We start from the raw sequence: 15,894 nt of genomic DNA on the forward strand, positions 1-15,894 counted from the left end.
AGGTGGAGTTCAGGGTTTAACAAAACTGTATAGTGGTCAGTACATGCACCATGAGCATTTATTTGGTGTGTTTAATTCACATTAATTACTCGAACGACTTCCCACTGGGCGCATCACGCCCTCGGTCCCACATGTGGGAATGCAGCAGTACAACATAACAGCTAGACTGCTGCTGAAATTATTAGGAAGGGAGGGGGGGTATAACTGTGCACACAGAAACTATTCTCTATCCCTTTCCAACTCAATAACCAAAAGCGTAAAAGTCATTTACAATAGATTAAGGGTTAGGGTTACTAGATATCTCTCAAAATACTGTGCTGCTCTAGCAATACTGATATGCACATTCTGTTTGTCAAGGCGATTCTCATTAGTTCTCAGACTGGATTCAACACAAAATCCGCACTTGTCAGTGACCATCCCCTGGATCGGGATTGGCCTATTGATTAGTTGTAGAAGTGCTTGGTTCTAATATTGAATGCACTAGTTTTCTACCAAAGCGAGGTAATGCTGACATGCACCAAATTGTAGTGATAGTAGCCTATAGTGATGTCCATGTGTATGAACCACTCAGTCCAATTTGATTGAAATCTCTATAAAAAATAAGGGAGGAGGGATAGTTGGCTTCACATTCTATATCTCTGCTGTCAATAAACAAACAAATAAGTGATATTTGAATTAAGAAATCACTGAATATACCTTTAACCAATAGGACTGATTAATACAAAATAAATAAAAAAATATGGCTAAATGGGTGGAGTTAGCTGGTTTGTCAGATAGTTTGAGGATCCAATGGAGTTAGGAGGTTTAATACTTTCCATTGTTTTTTACCCAACACACAGATGCAATAGCATTGATTTAAGAGTTAAAGACAAGAAACCTAAAACATTGAGTTAGGTGGTTTCTTCCGGACAGGATTCACTTTAATTTGAAAGGGTTCAGTTAAACGCTTATGTCTGAAACTTTATAGCTTACAACTAAACCAGAAGTCTGTGAAAAATATTGGATAAATAACGAATATACTGTAAAACAATGTTATGTAGGTAAAAAATAAACGTATATAGTGGTTATGGAGATAAACAACCGCATAGTGAAATACTCGTGTGATGGCTTGACATAGTAGGAGGAAATTACATTTTGACTTTACTTAATTTCTAGTTTATACAAAATAATTCTGGCAGCTCTGGCACGAGAGCAGGTTTTCAGTCACAGTATACTGCTCATCAGGACGATCAGGACACTGTACACTACAGTAAAGTCAGGCAATAACTTAACTCTGAGACTGAGAGTGTCCGATATGGTCCCTCTGTACAATCACAGAACTCTGAGAGTGTCCGATATGGTCCCTCTGTACAATCACAGAACTCTGAGAGTGTACAATATGGTCCCTCTGTCAATCACAGAATTACCAGTCTATTGAACCGGCAGGATTTTGTAGCAGAGTGTCTCACCTCCTCATGTCCTCCTGAATGTAGAGAGACAGCAGCTGTTTGGGGATGCTGAACGACAAAGTGCATTCTTCCATCTGCTCTCGCACCAGCATCCACTTGCTGTCTACAGTCTGAAACCTGTATACCTTGCATATCGGGTTCTTGAACACTGCAGAGAGGGGGAGAGCAGAACAGAAAGAGGGAAAGACAGAGGTGAGCGAAGACATGTTGATCTGTTAACAAACTGCCCTTTGAATACTTGAATATAGGCCCTTCGTCCTAAACTAGCTACTCACTTTGGTAACTTTTTTAACTTTTTTGAAGTGGAAGTTGAATGTAATATTCAATGTGAATGCATTGCACTGAATGGAATAAGAGGCCGGGCAGCTTTATGCTGCATTTGTGACTGGTCTGTAGAATCAGCTAGCCTTCCCATACATGAAAATAAACTAAACTTTGAACATACTGTATGAGCTAGTGTCACGGTCTGGTGGTGTGGTGAAGAGCCAAATGCAGACAGCTAGGCAGAATAGTGTTCAAAAGCCAAGAACGGTAATGCAGGTGATTCAAGTGAACATAAGACTTTACAGACAAACGATGCAACACAAACAATGATTCGACAAGGACTGACTGGGGAACAAGACTACCGGTAATATACATGAGATACAGCTGGGGAAGACATGAACATAGAACCAACCAAGACACAGTAACTGCAATTGCACATGAACTAAATTGACTGCATATGAACTGAGCAGAGAGTTGAGCATGGAGTGATGATGACTTTGAGTGGGGAAAGAGTATTTCAAACGTGATGTATCATGACATAGCCACTTCAATACACATCATCATCAAAGTGTATGTGAACTGTACTCACTTCCCCATGCAGTAAACATGGAGAAAATGATCTCAAGGGGACTTGACGTTTTTGGTGGTGAAACTCAAGGACGCCACTGACAGGGATCCTTCACCAAATAACATTTCCATGAGGCATGAGGTGCAAATGCAATTCTATAATCAATAACGGTGTCTGCCATAGATAAGCTGTCTCATCTTTCCAAGAAGCCTATACTCTCTCTCATGCACGCCTGCACACACACATACATGCATGCATAAGCACGCACACACACACACACACACACACACACACACACACACACACACACACACACACACACACACACACACACACACACACACACACACACACACACACACACACACACACACACAGTGGTGGCCTGGGAAAAAATAAAATAATGGAGACCTCGTTCTATTAATCTATCCCTTATTATTGCTTCCATTTCCATTTTAATTGCTTGTTTATAGGACAACAGATGGGGGAAAAAGAGCTGATTCATGTTCAAACTTTTGCTCAGTAAACCCCAGTATACCACTGGCCCCATTACAATCTATTCAAATTGAGTCAGCACTCCCCTTCACGTCACCTTTTTATTGTGTTCCTCTGCAGAGAGAGAGAGAGAAAGAGAGAGAGAGAGAGAGAGAGCGAGAGCGAGAGCGAGAGCGAGAGCGAGAGCGAGAGAGAGAGAGAGAGACAGAGAGAGAGAGAGGTCAACAGCAGCAATTCAAGTCTGGAAACTGAGGAAAAAAAAGAAAAAGAAAACTCCCAGCACTAATGCGCTTATCAACATGCTGGCAGCAGAGGCCAAGAAAGATATGCACCTTGAAAGAGCCCCCCCCCCCCACACACACACACACACACACACACACACACACACACACACACACACACACACACACACACACACACACACACACACACACACACACACACACACACACACACACACACACACACACACACACACACACATTTTTCCAATAGAAAATAAGGAAGCCGGTACCTCTACAATTTTAGAAGACTTGCAAAATATGTTCAACATCAAGCCTTAACATCTCTCTTCTAAAGGTAATATTTCGCTGCTATCACTGTACACATGTGCAGCAGGTGATTTTGAATTAGATGCATTTGTGACGCACCAGTATTTTGTGGTGCTGATAGTTGGTTTAAGCCAATGATTCTCACACCGTTTCATTTCACGAACCTCTAGTTTGATATTCATTAGGCCACGGACCCCCATATGATACGATTTCTATCTCTGAGACAGGGACGCTGATCTACAGTATATTGCATGTTATATTTTAACAGAGGCCTAACTCCTCCGCCCCCGTTCCTTTCTTTATCTCATTGACCGCTGACGCCATCATCTGGTGGCTGAAATGTGTACTCCAGCAGCACCATCCATCATTTTCATTTTAAATGGTGGACAGCTTTAGCCCTTTCACTCAGAAGTCAGGAGTCAGGAAGTCAATTTTCGCTATGTAACGGGTACTGCAATTGTTATTTAATTCACCCAAAACACAAGCTTATCAAGCTTATTTTGAGCCAAAACAAAGAATCCGAGATATTACGATTAAAAAAAAGTTACCGTAATTGAACTCTGAGAGTGTAAGGGTCCATTTGGTCCATTTGGTTCATAACTATCAATAACTTAGCTGGGGCCCGTGAAAGCACTTCAAGGACCCCTGGGTTAAGCCCAGGGGGGCAGTCAGACAGATATTTTGTGAAGCTACCGGTACTAAGGAAATCGGGATTTCCTGAAAGTTCATATAATGGCCTGTTGTGGCGCTGTCATTGGGCCCAAAAAACCCCATAGCCCCATAGCCCCAACTTCACCTAGACTGTATTACCTTAATAAACATGGTCATGAATACTTTCTGCTTCCAGTCACTAGTTTAAAGTCTCATTTCTAATGTCATAATATTATTTTTGGAAAATTATGGTCCCATTTATTAAAAAAATTACCATAAAGTCGCGTATGTTCTGAGGGGCGTGGCTACCGATACAGTCTATGATCGGGATTCCCCACCCACTCGAGTCAAAATAAAAACCAACTAAGAAGAAGGGGGGAAGTCCCGCCTCGTTTTCTGGGCCAGCCAATGGGCCAGCTGGGCCGAAACGGATCTAGAAAGATGGCGACGTACAATGCAAGGACTGACAGGCTTCATTTTACGTTCATGTTAGACCCGGGGAACGCTTTGTCCATATTTTTTACAGTCTATGGTTAAGCCATAGGTCCGATATTTTGTAGGAGTTGACGAGATCATGGTCTTTAACGTTACGTTTTGTAGATTGTAGTACTAGTAACTACTGTACGTTGCAAGCTGTCTAGAAGAGGGTCTGTCTGTCAGTGTGTCTGAACTGCCTGTAGGCTGAGGAAGTGATTCAACCTGAATATTTTTTTTATATTGCGTTCCAGACGAGGCTATTTCTCAGATTTCAAAACAATCTATTTCTACCATATATATTATACTGATCCAGACTTGACTTTCTACAGCTCCTATTTTCATGTTTGTTTGCATTTTTTAATATTGTGAAGCGACTGACTTTACCAGCCACTACCAGGGTCAGACGATCCATCTACCACTTTTCATTCTCTTTGTTTTCCTTACTTGCCATAATTACATAATCGCTATGACCTGACCATCTAGACCACTAGTAGTATCACCTAACAGCCTCCAGAGAATTGACTCCATTGTATCAGTAAGAGTGAGTGCATTCTCCGGCACCGGCAGCAGCCACGGCACTGCCACACACCTCCCGGCACGTGCCGCACACCTCCCGGCACGTGCCGGCACCTTCCGGCACGTGCCGGCACCTTCCGCTTCCCGGCACATGCCGGCACCTCCCGGCACGTGCCGGCACATGCCGGCACCCCTGCCCGGCACATGCCGGCACCCCTGCCGCCCTGCCACTGTCTTTGGGGGTCTCAAGGTTCGGGGACCCCAGGGACCCCCCGAGACCCCAGTCTTTGGGGTCTCAAGGTTCGGGGACCCCCAGGGACCCCCCCGAGACCCCCAAATGGTAACTCTGTTATTTCTCAACCGTCTTGGACGGGGGTGGGCTCGTTGTGATTGTGTAGCCCCCCTGGGGCTTTTGGGGGGTCTCAAGGTTCGGGGACCCACAGGGACCCCCCCGCCACCCACCGGCATGTGCCGGCACCTTCCGGCACGTGCCGGCACCTTCCGGCACGTGCCGGCACCTTCCGGCACGTGCCGGCACCTTCCGGCACGTGCCGGCACCTTCCGGCACGTGCCGGCACCTTCCGGCACGTGCCGGCACCTTCCGGCACGTGCCGGCACTTCCCGGCACGTGCCGGCACCTTCCGGCACATGCCGGCACCTTCCGGCACATGCCGGCACCTTCCGGCACATGCCGGCACTTCCCGGCACATGCCGGCACTTCCCGGCACGTGCCGGCACCTACCGGCACGTGCCGGCACTTTCCGGCACACATGCCGGCACCGTCCGGCACATGCCGGCACCCCTGCCCCCCCCCGAGACCCCCCAGGGACCCCCAAATGGTAACTGTCATTTTTGAACCGTTTTGGATGGGGGTGGTCTCATTTGAATCGTGTCGTGTCCCCGGGGGTGTCTTTGGGGGTCTCAAGGTTGGGGGGCCCCCAGGGACCCCCAAATTGTAACTCTGTCATTTCTCTACCGTTTTGGATGGGGGTGGTCTCATTTGAATCGTGTCGCGTCCCCGGGGGTGTCTTTGGGGGTCTCAAGGTTGGGGGGCCCCCAGGGACCCCCAAATTGTAACTCTGTCATTTCTCTACCGTTTTGGATGGGGGTGGTCTCATTTGAATCGTGTCGCGTCCCCGGGGGAGTCTTTGGGGGTCCCAAGGTTGGGGGGCCCCCAGGGACCCCCAGGGACCCCCAAATTGTAACTCTGTCATTTCTCTACCGTTTTGGATGGGGGTGGTCTCATTTGAATCGTGTCGCGTCCCCGGGGGAGTCTTTGGGGGTCCCAAGGTTGGGGGGCCCCCAGGGACCCCCAAATTGTAACTCTGTCATTTCTCTACCGTTTTGGATGGGGGTGGTCTCATTTGAATCGTGTCGCGTACCCGGGGGTGTCTTTGGGGGTCTCAAGGTTGGGGGGCCCCCAGGGACCCCCAAATTGTAACTCTGTCATTTCTCTACCGTTTTGGATGGGGGTGGTCTCATTTGAATCGTGTCGCGTCCCCGGGGGAGTCTTTGGGGGTCCCAAGGTTGGGGGGCCCCCAGGGACCCCCAGGGACCCCCAAATTGTAACTCTGTCATTTCTCTACCGTTTTGGATGGGGGTGGTCTCATTTGAATCGTGTCGCGTCCCCGGGGGAGTCTTTGGGGGTCCCAAGGTTGGGGGGCCCCCAGGGACCCCCAAATTGTAACTCTGTCATTTCTCTACCGTTTTGGATGGGGGTGGTCTCATTTGAATCGTGTCGCGTACCCGGGGGTGTCTTTGGGGGTCTCAAGGTTGGGGGGCCCCCAGGGACCCCCAAATTGTAACTCTGTCATTTCTCTACCGTTTTGGATGGGGGTGGTCTCATTTGAATCGTGTCGCGTCCCCGGGGGAGTCTTTGGGGGTCCCAAGGTTGGGGGGCCCCCAGGGACCCCCAGGGACCCCCAAATTGTAACTCTGTCATTTCTCTACCGTTTTGGATGGGGGTGGTCTCATTTGAATCGTGTCGCGTACCCGGGGGTGTCTTTGGGGGTCTCAAGGTTGGGGGGCCCCCAGGGACCCCCAAATTGTAACTCTGTCATTTCTCTACCGTTTTGGATGGGGGTGGTCTCATTTGAATCGTGTCGCGTCCCCGGGGGAGTCTTTGGGGGTCCCAAGGTTGGGGGGCCCCCAGGGACCCCCAGGGACCCCCAAATTGTAACTCTGTCATTTCTCTACCGTTTTGGATGGGGGTGGTCTCATTTGAATCGTGTCGCGTCCCCGGGGGAGTCTTTGGGGGTCCCAAGGTTGGGGGGCCCCCAGGGACCCCCAAATTGTAACTCTGTCATTTCTCTACCGTTTTGGATGGGGGTGGTCTCATTTGAATCGTGTCGCGTACCCGGGGGTGTCTTTGGGGGTCTCAAGGTTGGGGGGCCCCCAGGGACCCCCAAATTGTAACTCTGTCATTTCTCTACCGTTTTGGATGGGGGTGGTCTCATTTGAATCGTGTCGCGTACCCGGGGGTGTCTTTGGGGGTCTCAAGGTTGGGGGGCCCCCAGGGACCCCCAAATTGTAACTCTGTCATTTCTCTACCGTTTTGGATGGGGGTGGTCTCATTTGAATCGTGTCGTGTCCCCGGGGGTGTCTTTGGGGGTCGCAATGTTGGGGGGCCCCCAGGGACCCCCAAATTGTAACTCTGTCATTTCTCTACTGTTTTGGATGGGGGTGGGCTCGTTGTGATTGTGTAGCCCCCCTGGTTGCGTCTTTGGGGGTCTCAAGGTTCGGGGACCCCCAGGGACCCCCCCGAGACCCCCAAATGGTAACTCTGTCATTTCTCAACTGTTTTGGATGGGGGTGGGCTTGTTGTGATTGTGTCGCCCCCCCGGGGGGTGTCTTTGGGGGTCTCAAGGTTCAGGGACCCCCCACCACCCACCGGCACATGCCGGCACCTTTCGGCACCTCCCGGCAACTGCCGCTTGCCACCGGCACATGCATAAATAAAAAGTAAAATCACACCTGTGTGAAGTGAGGGGCGCTCTGTGGGCCCATTGCATGGTCCTGATGACCTGATGTTTGTGTCAACATTAAAGCTGTATAAAAGAGATTTCAACCTTACTTTTACTACTAGGGCTTTGAGGAAAATGTAAAAACAAAAAATATTTGCAAACCGTATGCACATTTATAATAATTAAATTCACAATAATAAAACATGTTAATAATAAAAAATGGAAAAATAAATGTATTACACCTGGGTAATATCAATTTACACTGTATTCACGGAAAACAAGAGAGAAAAAGAGACGTTGCGCTCACACCACAATGGGATTGACAGCATTGACAGAACTCCTGCTTTTTAACTGCAGTATAGAAGCTCTTTGCCCTTCTCACCATCAGGGCGTCTTACAGGTAATTATTATTATTAGCTGGTAATCCAGTCTGGCAGTGTGCCACGGGTTCAACTCCCGATTCCGACGGCCTTTACTGCATGATCACCCCCCCATCTCTCTCCCCATGTCCTGTCAGCCTACTGCCTATACCTATTCCTCTATTAAAAAGTCACACCCGTGTAAAGTGAGGGGCGCTAATATATTAAAGTCTAACTCATGTGGATTAGGTGATGTAAAACAAACATTAAACGCCATTAACAATGAAGAGACAATATTATGTAATGAGGCACATTATGAGTAAATTTTCCCTTCATTGTCAATGGCGTTTACAAAACAAACATTGAATTAAAGACAAACATTAAACCTGTGTATAGGAGGGGCTAGTGCCCTCAAAAAAGTGCCCGCTGGCCACCGGCCTACTTGGGAACGATGCAACTTGGGTAGGCTACCTAATAATTTCAGAGCATACCTAATAATACCCGTCATAGCACCTGTTTTATCTGTCCGTGCCCCTTTTGTGCCCATACTGTATATCGTCACCTTAATAAACAAATTGCCTAAGTCATTTTTGCAAGGTTTTCAGGAAACACACAAAACTGTGCCAAATGTAGAATATATTATATTTCTTAATTATTTCAATTCCAAAAAATATTATTTATACAAATAAAGGTGTATGTCAATCATGTAACATGTAAGCATAAAATGACTTAGGCCAATATCTGAACATGCCATTTTAACTTAGGCAATTATAAACCTTATTTAGACCAAATTACTTCTGCAGTAAGTGACTTAGGCAAAATGTTTTTATTCCAATTATTTTTAATAGACCATGGTTTAGGGTTAGCCACAGTGTTAAAAATAATATCAGAGCACAAAGACATTTGACAAAGGAGTGAATGAGAGTGAATTTGGAGTGAATGGGAGTGAATGGGAGGTACTGTTACTATGGGACTGATACTATGGGAGTGAATGGGACTGAATGGGAGGTACTGTTACTATGGGAGTGAATGGGAGGTACTGTTACTATGGGACGGGAGTGAATGGGGCTGAAGTAGTAGTATATATGTATAGTTTATGTCACACCCTTTGACCATGAAATGAACGATGAACGAGACAGTGTTTCTGGATACTGGAGGCTTTATTTTTTATGCCGATATGGATGGCCCAAAGCCTACGTCAAACTGACGAAAACACAAAGAATAAATCATGATTAACATGAGTACCAAATTAAACACATAACGAAATAAATCATAGCGTAACAAACAAATGCTCGAAACAAACGCTATTTACCTCACTGGCTGCCCATAGCTCAAAGGGCATGAGGAAGGGAACCATACAACTGCATCATAATAACCAGGACTGCAAAGAAACATAATAAACAAAAACGATCAATAAACCTTGTAATGTCAGGCGGAAACGCCATGATTGTTCTGTGAGGCTGTGAGTCTACGCCCTATGGGCCTGATTCATTAAAAATAAATACGCCACCGTTACACTGTGGCGGAAACAGATATCCTATTTATCCGTCCGATCAAGCTACGTTGAGATGACGTGTTATTCAGAGAGCGGTGTGTACCACAGGTGCGCTGGCGTATCGCAGGTGTATGTCATACTGAATGCAGTGGGTGCAAAGTGATCGGAAAAGCACCCGACAACCTCATTTGCATTGATCCACGCCCCATATCGCACCATAAAAGGATTCAAGCATGACTCAGCAGACAGCAGTTTGGTCTGTCAAAAAAAGAAAAAAGACTTTGCAGCCGCAGACTATGCGGCTTCACAGCCGCGGTCAATGCATGAATATAGCCCGCACTCTATTAATATGTCCACAACGGTGCGTGCTCCGCTGCTGAAGCAATATAATTATTATTTATTTAATTAAGGGACCAAGGCGGGTGCTGCACTCACACCTTTGCAGTCAGAGGTAAAACATAGGCTATCCGATATTTAAAATATAGGATATAGTCAATGCAAAAACCGTCTTTTGAGAGAGAGAGAGAGAGAGAGAGAGAGAGAGGGAGGGGGGCATGGCTTGCGCGATAAAGAACAGTAGCCTACAAGCCTATACATTCATAAGTGAATAATTGGGATCCTCTTGTCTGAAGAATTTAAGAAATTATAATCCAGTGAGTTTATCCAGTGAGTTAAACTATTCTGTGTGTGGTATCCATGCATGTGATCAATATCAATACATGATTATAAAGTCTGTCCTTCATATTTGCAAGCACGGGAGCAGAGCGTGTCGGACCATCGCTTTTTCGCATCGCTGCGGAGCGGACCGTTGCCCCGTTGGCTAGAATGCTGTCAGAAAAAAGGCCGCCTCCCAGGCTAATGTGGTCTTCTATTTTTTATACTATATAGCCCATTCATTTTCCAATGTGAATCGGATCGGCAGCACGCTGCTGTCTGCCCCCCCCCCACCCCACACACACACACACACACACACACACACACACACACACACACACACACACACACACACACATACACACACACCGACCGACAGTCAACTGACTCAAGGAGCTCCGTAACAAAACAATTTCAATAGGCCTGCCGCCTACTGCAGGCATTACTACACTAAACAATGTTGGATTCGTAGTGCAGAATGCAGATAAGCCTATATGTTCTTATTATAATTGTGAGTTTGTTTTTTAACATGCGCGAGAGCCGATCTACAAGCTCACAACGAAGGGGCAGGGGCAGGGGCAGGGGCAGTTTCTGTATGGGAAATGCATGCATTTAGGCATACAAGTGCACTCAGCTTTTATTATATAGGCTATCATTTATTTTGTGCTGATCGACCAATATGTCATGGGGACACATGCCTACATATTTTATCTGAGATTTGGGAACAATTTATTGATTCAGCATGAAGACTAAAGCCTTCTGAATAAATCTCACGTGTATGCTTCCGCAAATGTCTCCCGTCTCCGCCACCTAAAGACGTCCCGTGGGAATTGACGGAGTTTCTGACCAACGTACGTGAGCGTCAAGTTCACGGCCATTTCCATGAATTCCAAATTAATGTGGGAAATCCACGTAAATGCCTTTCCGCTAGCTTCACGTCATGTTATCACCGTAAATGCCGTTGTGAATCAGGCCCTATATGTTGACGTAACGGAAATGGGCGTCAAATAAGTGAAATTGAACTCTTAAAGCCTGGTCATTATAACGACAGTGTACATAGTAAATAGATAATATAGAAACGTAGTAAATAGATAATATAATGCATAGTAAATAGATAATATAGAAAATATGGCAGACAAAGTTTATATGTACGTATAGTTTCATTAAATAGATATTCCACTGTTACTTTCTTAGCTTACGTATGTTTCATGATAAATGTTTTTATTTGATGTATTCCCATGCTTTTTGTTCTTGCTTAATGTAAATCGCTCTGGATTAAGAGCGTCTGCTAAATGCCTAAATTGTAAATTGTTGAATGGGAGTGAATGGGAGTGACAGTCCCATAGTAACAGTACCTCCCATTCACCGAACCTTGAGACCCCCAAAGACTCCCCCGGGGACGCTACATGATTCAAATGAGACCACCCCCATCCAAAACGGTAGAGAAATGACAGAGTTACAATTTGGGGTTCCCTGGGGGTCCCTGGGGGCCCCCCAACCTTGGGACCCCCAAAGACTCCCCCGGGGACGCGACACGATTCAAATGAGAGCACCCCCATCCAAAACGGTAGAGAAATAACAGAGTTACAATTTGGGGGTCCCTGGGGGTCCCTGGGGGCCCCCCAACCTTGGGACCCCCAAAGACTCCCCCGGGGACGCGACACGATTCAAATGAGACCACCCCCATCCAAAACGGTAGAGAAATAACAGAGTTACAATTTGGGGGTCCCTGAGGGCCCCCCAACCTTGAGACCCCCAAAGACTCCCCCGGGGACGCTACATGATTCAAATGAGACCACCCCCATCCAAAACGGTAGAGAAATGACAGAGTTACAATTTGGGGTTCCCTGGGGGTCCCTGGGGGCCCCCCAACCTTGGGACCCCCAAAGACTCCCCCGGGGACGCGACACGATTCAAATGAGAGCACCCCCATCCAAAACGGTAGAGAAATAACAGAGTTACAATTTGGGGGTCCCTGGGGGTCCCTGGGGGCCCCCCAACCTTGGGACCCCCAAAGACTCCCCCGGGGACGCGACACGATTCAAATGAGACCACCCCCATCCAAAACGGTAGAGAAATAACAGAGTTACAATTTGGGGGTCCCTGGGGGCCCCCCAACCTTGAGACCCCCAAAGACACCCCCGGGGACGCGACACGATTCAAATGAGACCACCCCCATCCAAAACGGTAGAGAAATGACAGAGTTACAATTTGGGGTTCCCTGGGGGTCCCTGGGGGCCCCCCAACCTTGGGACCCCCAAAGACTCCCCCGGGGACGCGACACGATTCAAATGAGACCACCCCCATCCAAAACGGTAGAGAAATAACAGAGTTACAATTTGGGGTTCCCTGGGGGTCCCTGGGGGCCCCCCAACCTTGGGACCCCCAAAGACTCCCCCGGGGACGCGACACGATTAAAATGAGACCACCCCCATCCAAAACGGTTGAGAAATGACACAGTTACCATTTGGGGGTCCCTGGGGGTCCCTGAGGGCCCCCCAACCTTGAGACCCCCAAAGACTCCCCCGGGGACGCTACATGATTCAAATGAGACCACCCCCATCCAAAACGGTAGAGAAATGACAGAGTTACAATTTGGGGTTCCCTGGGGGTCCCTGGGGGCCCCCCAACCTTGGGACCCCCAAAGACTCCCCCGGGGACGCGACACGATTCAAATGAGAGCACCCCCATCCAAAACGGTAGAGAAATAACAGAGTTACAATTTGGGGGTCCCTGGGGGTCCCTGGGGGCCCCCCAACCTTGGGACCCCCAAAGACTCCCCCGGGGACGCGACACGATTCAAATGAGACCACCCCCATCCAAAACGGTAGAGAAATAACAGAGTTACAATTTGGGGGTCCCTGGGGGCCCCCCAACCTTGAGACCCCCAAAGACACCCCCGGGGACGCGACACGATTCAAATGAGACCACCCCCATCCAAAACGGTAGAGAAATGACAGAGTTACAATTTGGGGTTCCCTGGGGGTCCCTGGGGGCCCCCCAACCTTGGGACCCCCAAAGACTCCCCCGGGGACGCGACACGATTCAAATGAGACCACCCCCATCCAAAACGGTAGAGAAATAACAGAGTTACAATTTGGGGTTCCCTGGGGGTCCCTGGGGGCCCCCCAACCTTGGGACCCCCAAAGACTCCCCCGGGGACGCGACACGATTAAAATGAGACCACCCCCATCCAAAACGGTTGAGAAATGACACAGTTACCATTTGGGGGTCCCTGGGGGTCCCTGAGGGCCCCCCAACCTTGAGACCCCCAAAGACTCCCCCGGGGACGCTACATGATTCAAATGAGACCACCCCCATCCAAAACGGTAGAGAAATGACAGAGTTACAATTTGGGGTTCCCTGGGGGTCCCTGGGGGCCCCCCAACCTTGGGACCCCAAAAGACTCCCCCGGGGACGCGACACGATTCAAATGAGACCACCCCCATCCAAAACGGTAGAGAAATAACAGAGTTACAATTTGGGGGTCCCTGGGGGCCCCCCAACCTTGAGACCCCCAAAGACACCCCCGGGGACGCGACACGATTCAAATGAGACCACCCCCATCCAAAACGGTAGAGAAATGACAGAGTTACAATTTGGGGTTCCCTGGGGGTCCCTGGGGGCCCCCCAACCTTGGGACCCCCAAAGACTCCCCCGGGGACGCGACACGATTCAAATGAGACCACCCCCATCCAAAACGGTAGAGAAATAACAGAGTTACAATTTGGGGTTCCCTGGGGGTCCCTGGGGGCCCCCCAACCTTGGGACCCCCAAAGACTCCCCCGGGGACGCGACACGATTAAAATGAGACCACCCCCATCCAAAACGGTTGAGAAATGACACAGTTACCATTTGGGGGTCCCTGGGGGTCCCTGAGGGCCCCCCAACCTTGAGACCCCCAAAGACTCCCCCGGGGACGCTACATGATTCAAATGAGACCACCCCCATCCAAAACGGTAGAGAAATGACAGAGTTACAATTTGGGGGTCCCTGGGGGCCCCCCAACCTTGAGACCCCCAAAGACACCCCCGGGGACACGACACGATTCAAATGAGACCACCCCCATCCAAAACGGTAGAGAAATAACAGAGTTACAATTTGGGGGTCCCTGGGGGCCCCCCAACCTTGAGACCCCCAAAGACACCCCCGGGGACGCGACACGATTCAAATGAGACCACCCCCATCCAAAACGGTAGAGAAATGACAGAGTTACAATTTGGGGTTCCCTGGGGGTCCCTGGGGGCCCCCCAACCTTGGGACCCCCAAAGACTCCCCCGGGGACGCGACACGATTCAAATGAGACCACCCCCATCCAAAACGGTAGAGAAATAACAGAGTTACAATTTGGGGTTCCCTGGGGGTCCCTGGGGGCCCCCCAACCTTGGGACCCCCAAAGACTCCCCCGGGGACGCGACACGATTAAAATGAGACCACCCCCATCCAAAACGGTTGAGAAATGACACAGTTACCATTTGGGGGTCCCTGGAGGGTCTCGGGGGTCCCCGAACTTTGAGACCCCCAAAGACGGTGGCGGGGCGGCAGGGATGCCGGCATGTGCCAGACGGTGCCGGCATGTGTGCCGGAAGGTGCCGGCACGTGCCGGGAGGTGCCGGCACGTGCCGGGAAGTGCCGGCACGTGCCGGGAAGTGCCGGCACGTGCCGGGAGGTGCCGGCACGTGCCGGGAGGTGCCGGCACGCGCCGGGAAGTGCCGGCACGCGCCGGGAGGTGCCGGCACGTGCCGGGAGGTGCCGGCACGTGCCGGGATGTGCCGGCACGTGCCGGGAGGTGCCGGCACGTGCCGGGAAGTGCCGGCACGTGCCGGGAGGTGCCGGCACGTGCCGGGAGGTGCCGGCACGTGCCGGGAAGTGCCGGCACGGGCCGGGAGGTGCCGGCACGTGCCGGTGGGTGGCGGGGGGGTCCCTGTGGGTCCCCGAACCTTGAGACCCCCAAAGACGGGGGTCCTTGGGGGGTCTCGGGGGGTCCATGGGGGTCCCCGAACCTTGAGATTCCCAAAGACAGTGGTAGGGCGGCAGGGGTGCCGGCATGTGCCGGCATGTGCCGGCATGTGCCAGGAAGTGCCGGCACGTGCCGGAAGGTACCGGCACGTGCCGGCACGTGCCGGAAGTGCCGGAAGGTGCCGGCACGTGCCGGGAGGTGTGCGGCACGTGCCGGGAGGTGTGCGGCAGTGCCGTGGCTGCTGCCGGTGCCGGAGAATGCACTCACTGTCTCTCCATTGTATTGCTGAACTTTGAACATCGAATATTATTCTAATGGGACACACAATAGACCAATTCCAGATGTGTAAACCAGCTAATTACATCGTGATGTAGGCCTAAATGTAATTCAGTATTTTTACACAGTTCTGTGCATAAATGGTACAAATAAGTACGACTGGGCATATCATTTCAAACAGTATGTTAAAAGTGTGAATGCCATGGTTTTAATGTTC

General features: G+C 49.7%; 1 protein-coding gene across 10 annotated transcripts in view; it reads right to left on the bottom strand.

Moving 5' to 3' along the window:
• inpp4b (inositol polyphosphate-4-phosphatase type II B) overlaps nt 1–15,894 on the bottom strand; it is a 252,621-nt gene that overhangs the window by 82,514 nt on the left and 154,213 nt on the right. For all 10 annotated transcript variants that reach the window (XM_080759694.1, XM_080759692.1, XM_080759696.1 and 7 more), the window contains one exon: nt 1,449–1,596. In XM_080759694.1, the coding sequence (XP_080615820.1) occupies nt 1,449–1,596 (148 nt within the window). The remainder of the gene's footprint in view (nt 1–1,448; nt 1,597–15,894) is intronic.

Source organism: Protomyctophum bolini (genome assembly GCF_963924005.1).
Source record: "Protomyctophum bolini genome assembly, chromosome: 3".
NCBI classification, from domain to species: Eukaryota; Metazoa; Chordata; class Actinopteri; order Myctophiformes; family Myctophidae; genus Protomyctophum; species Protomyctophum bolini.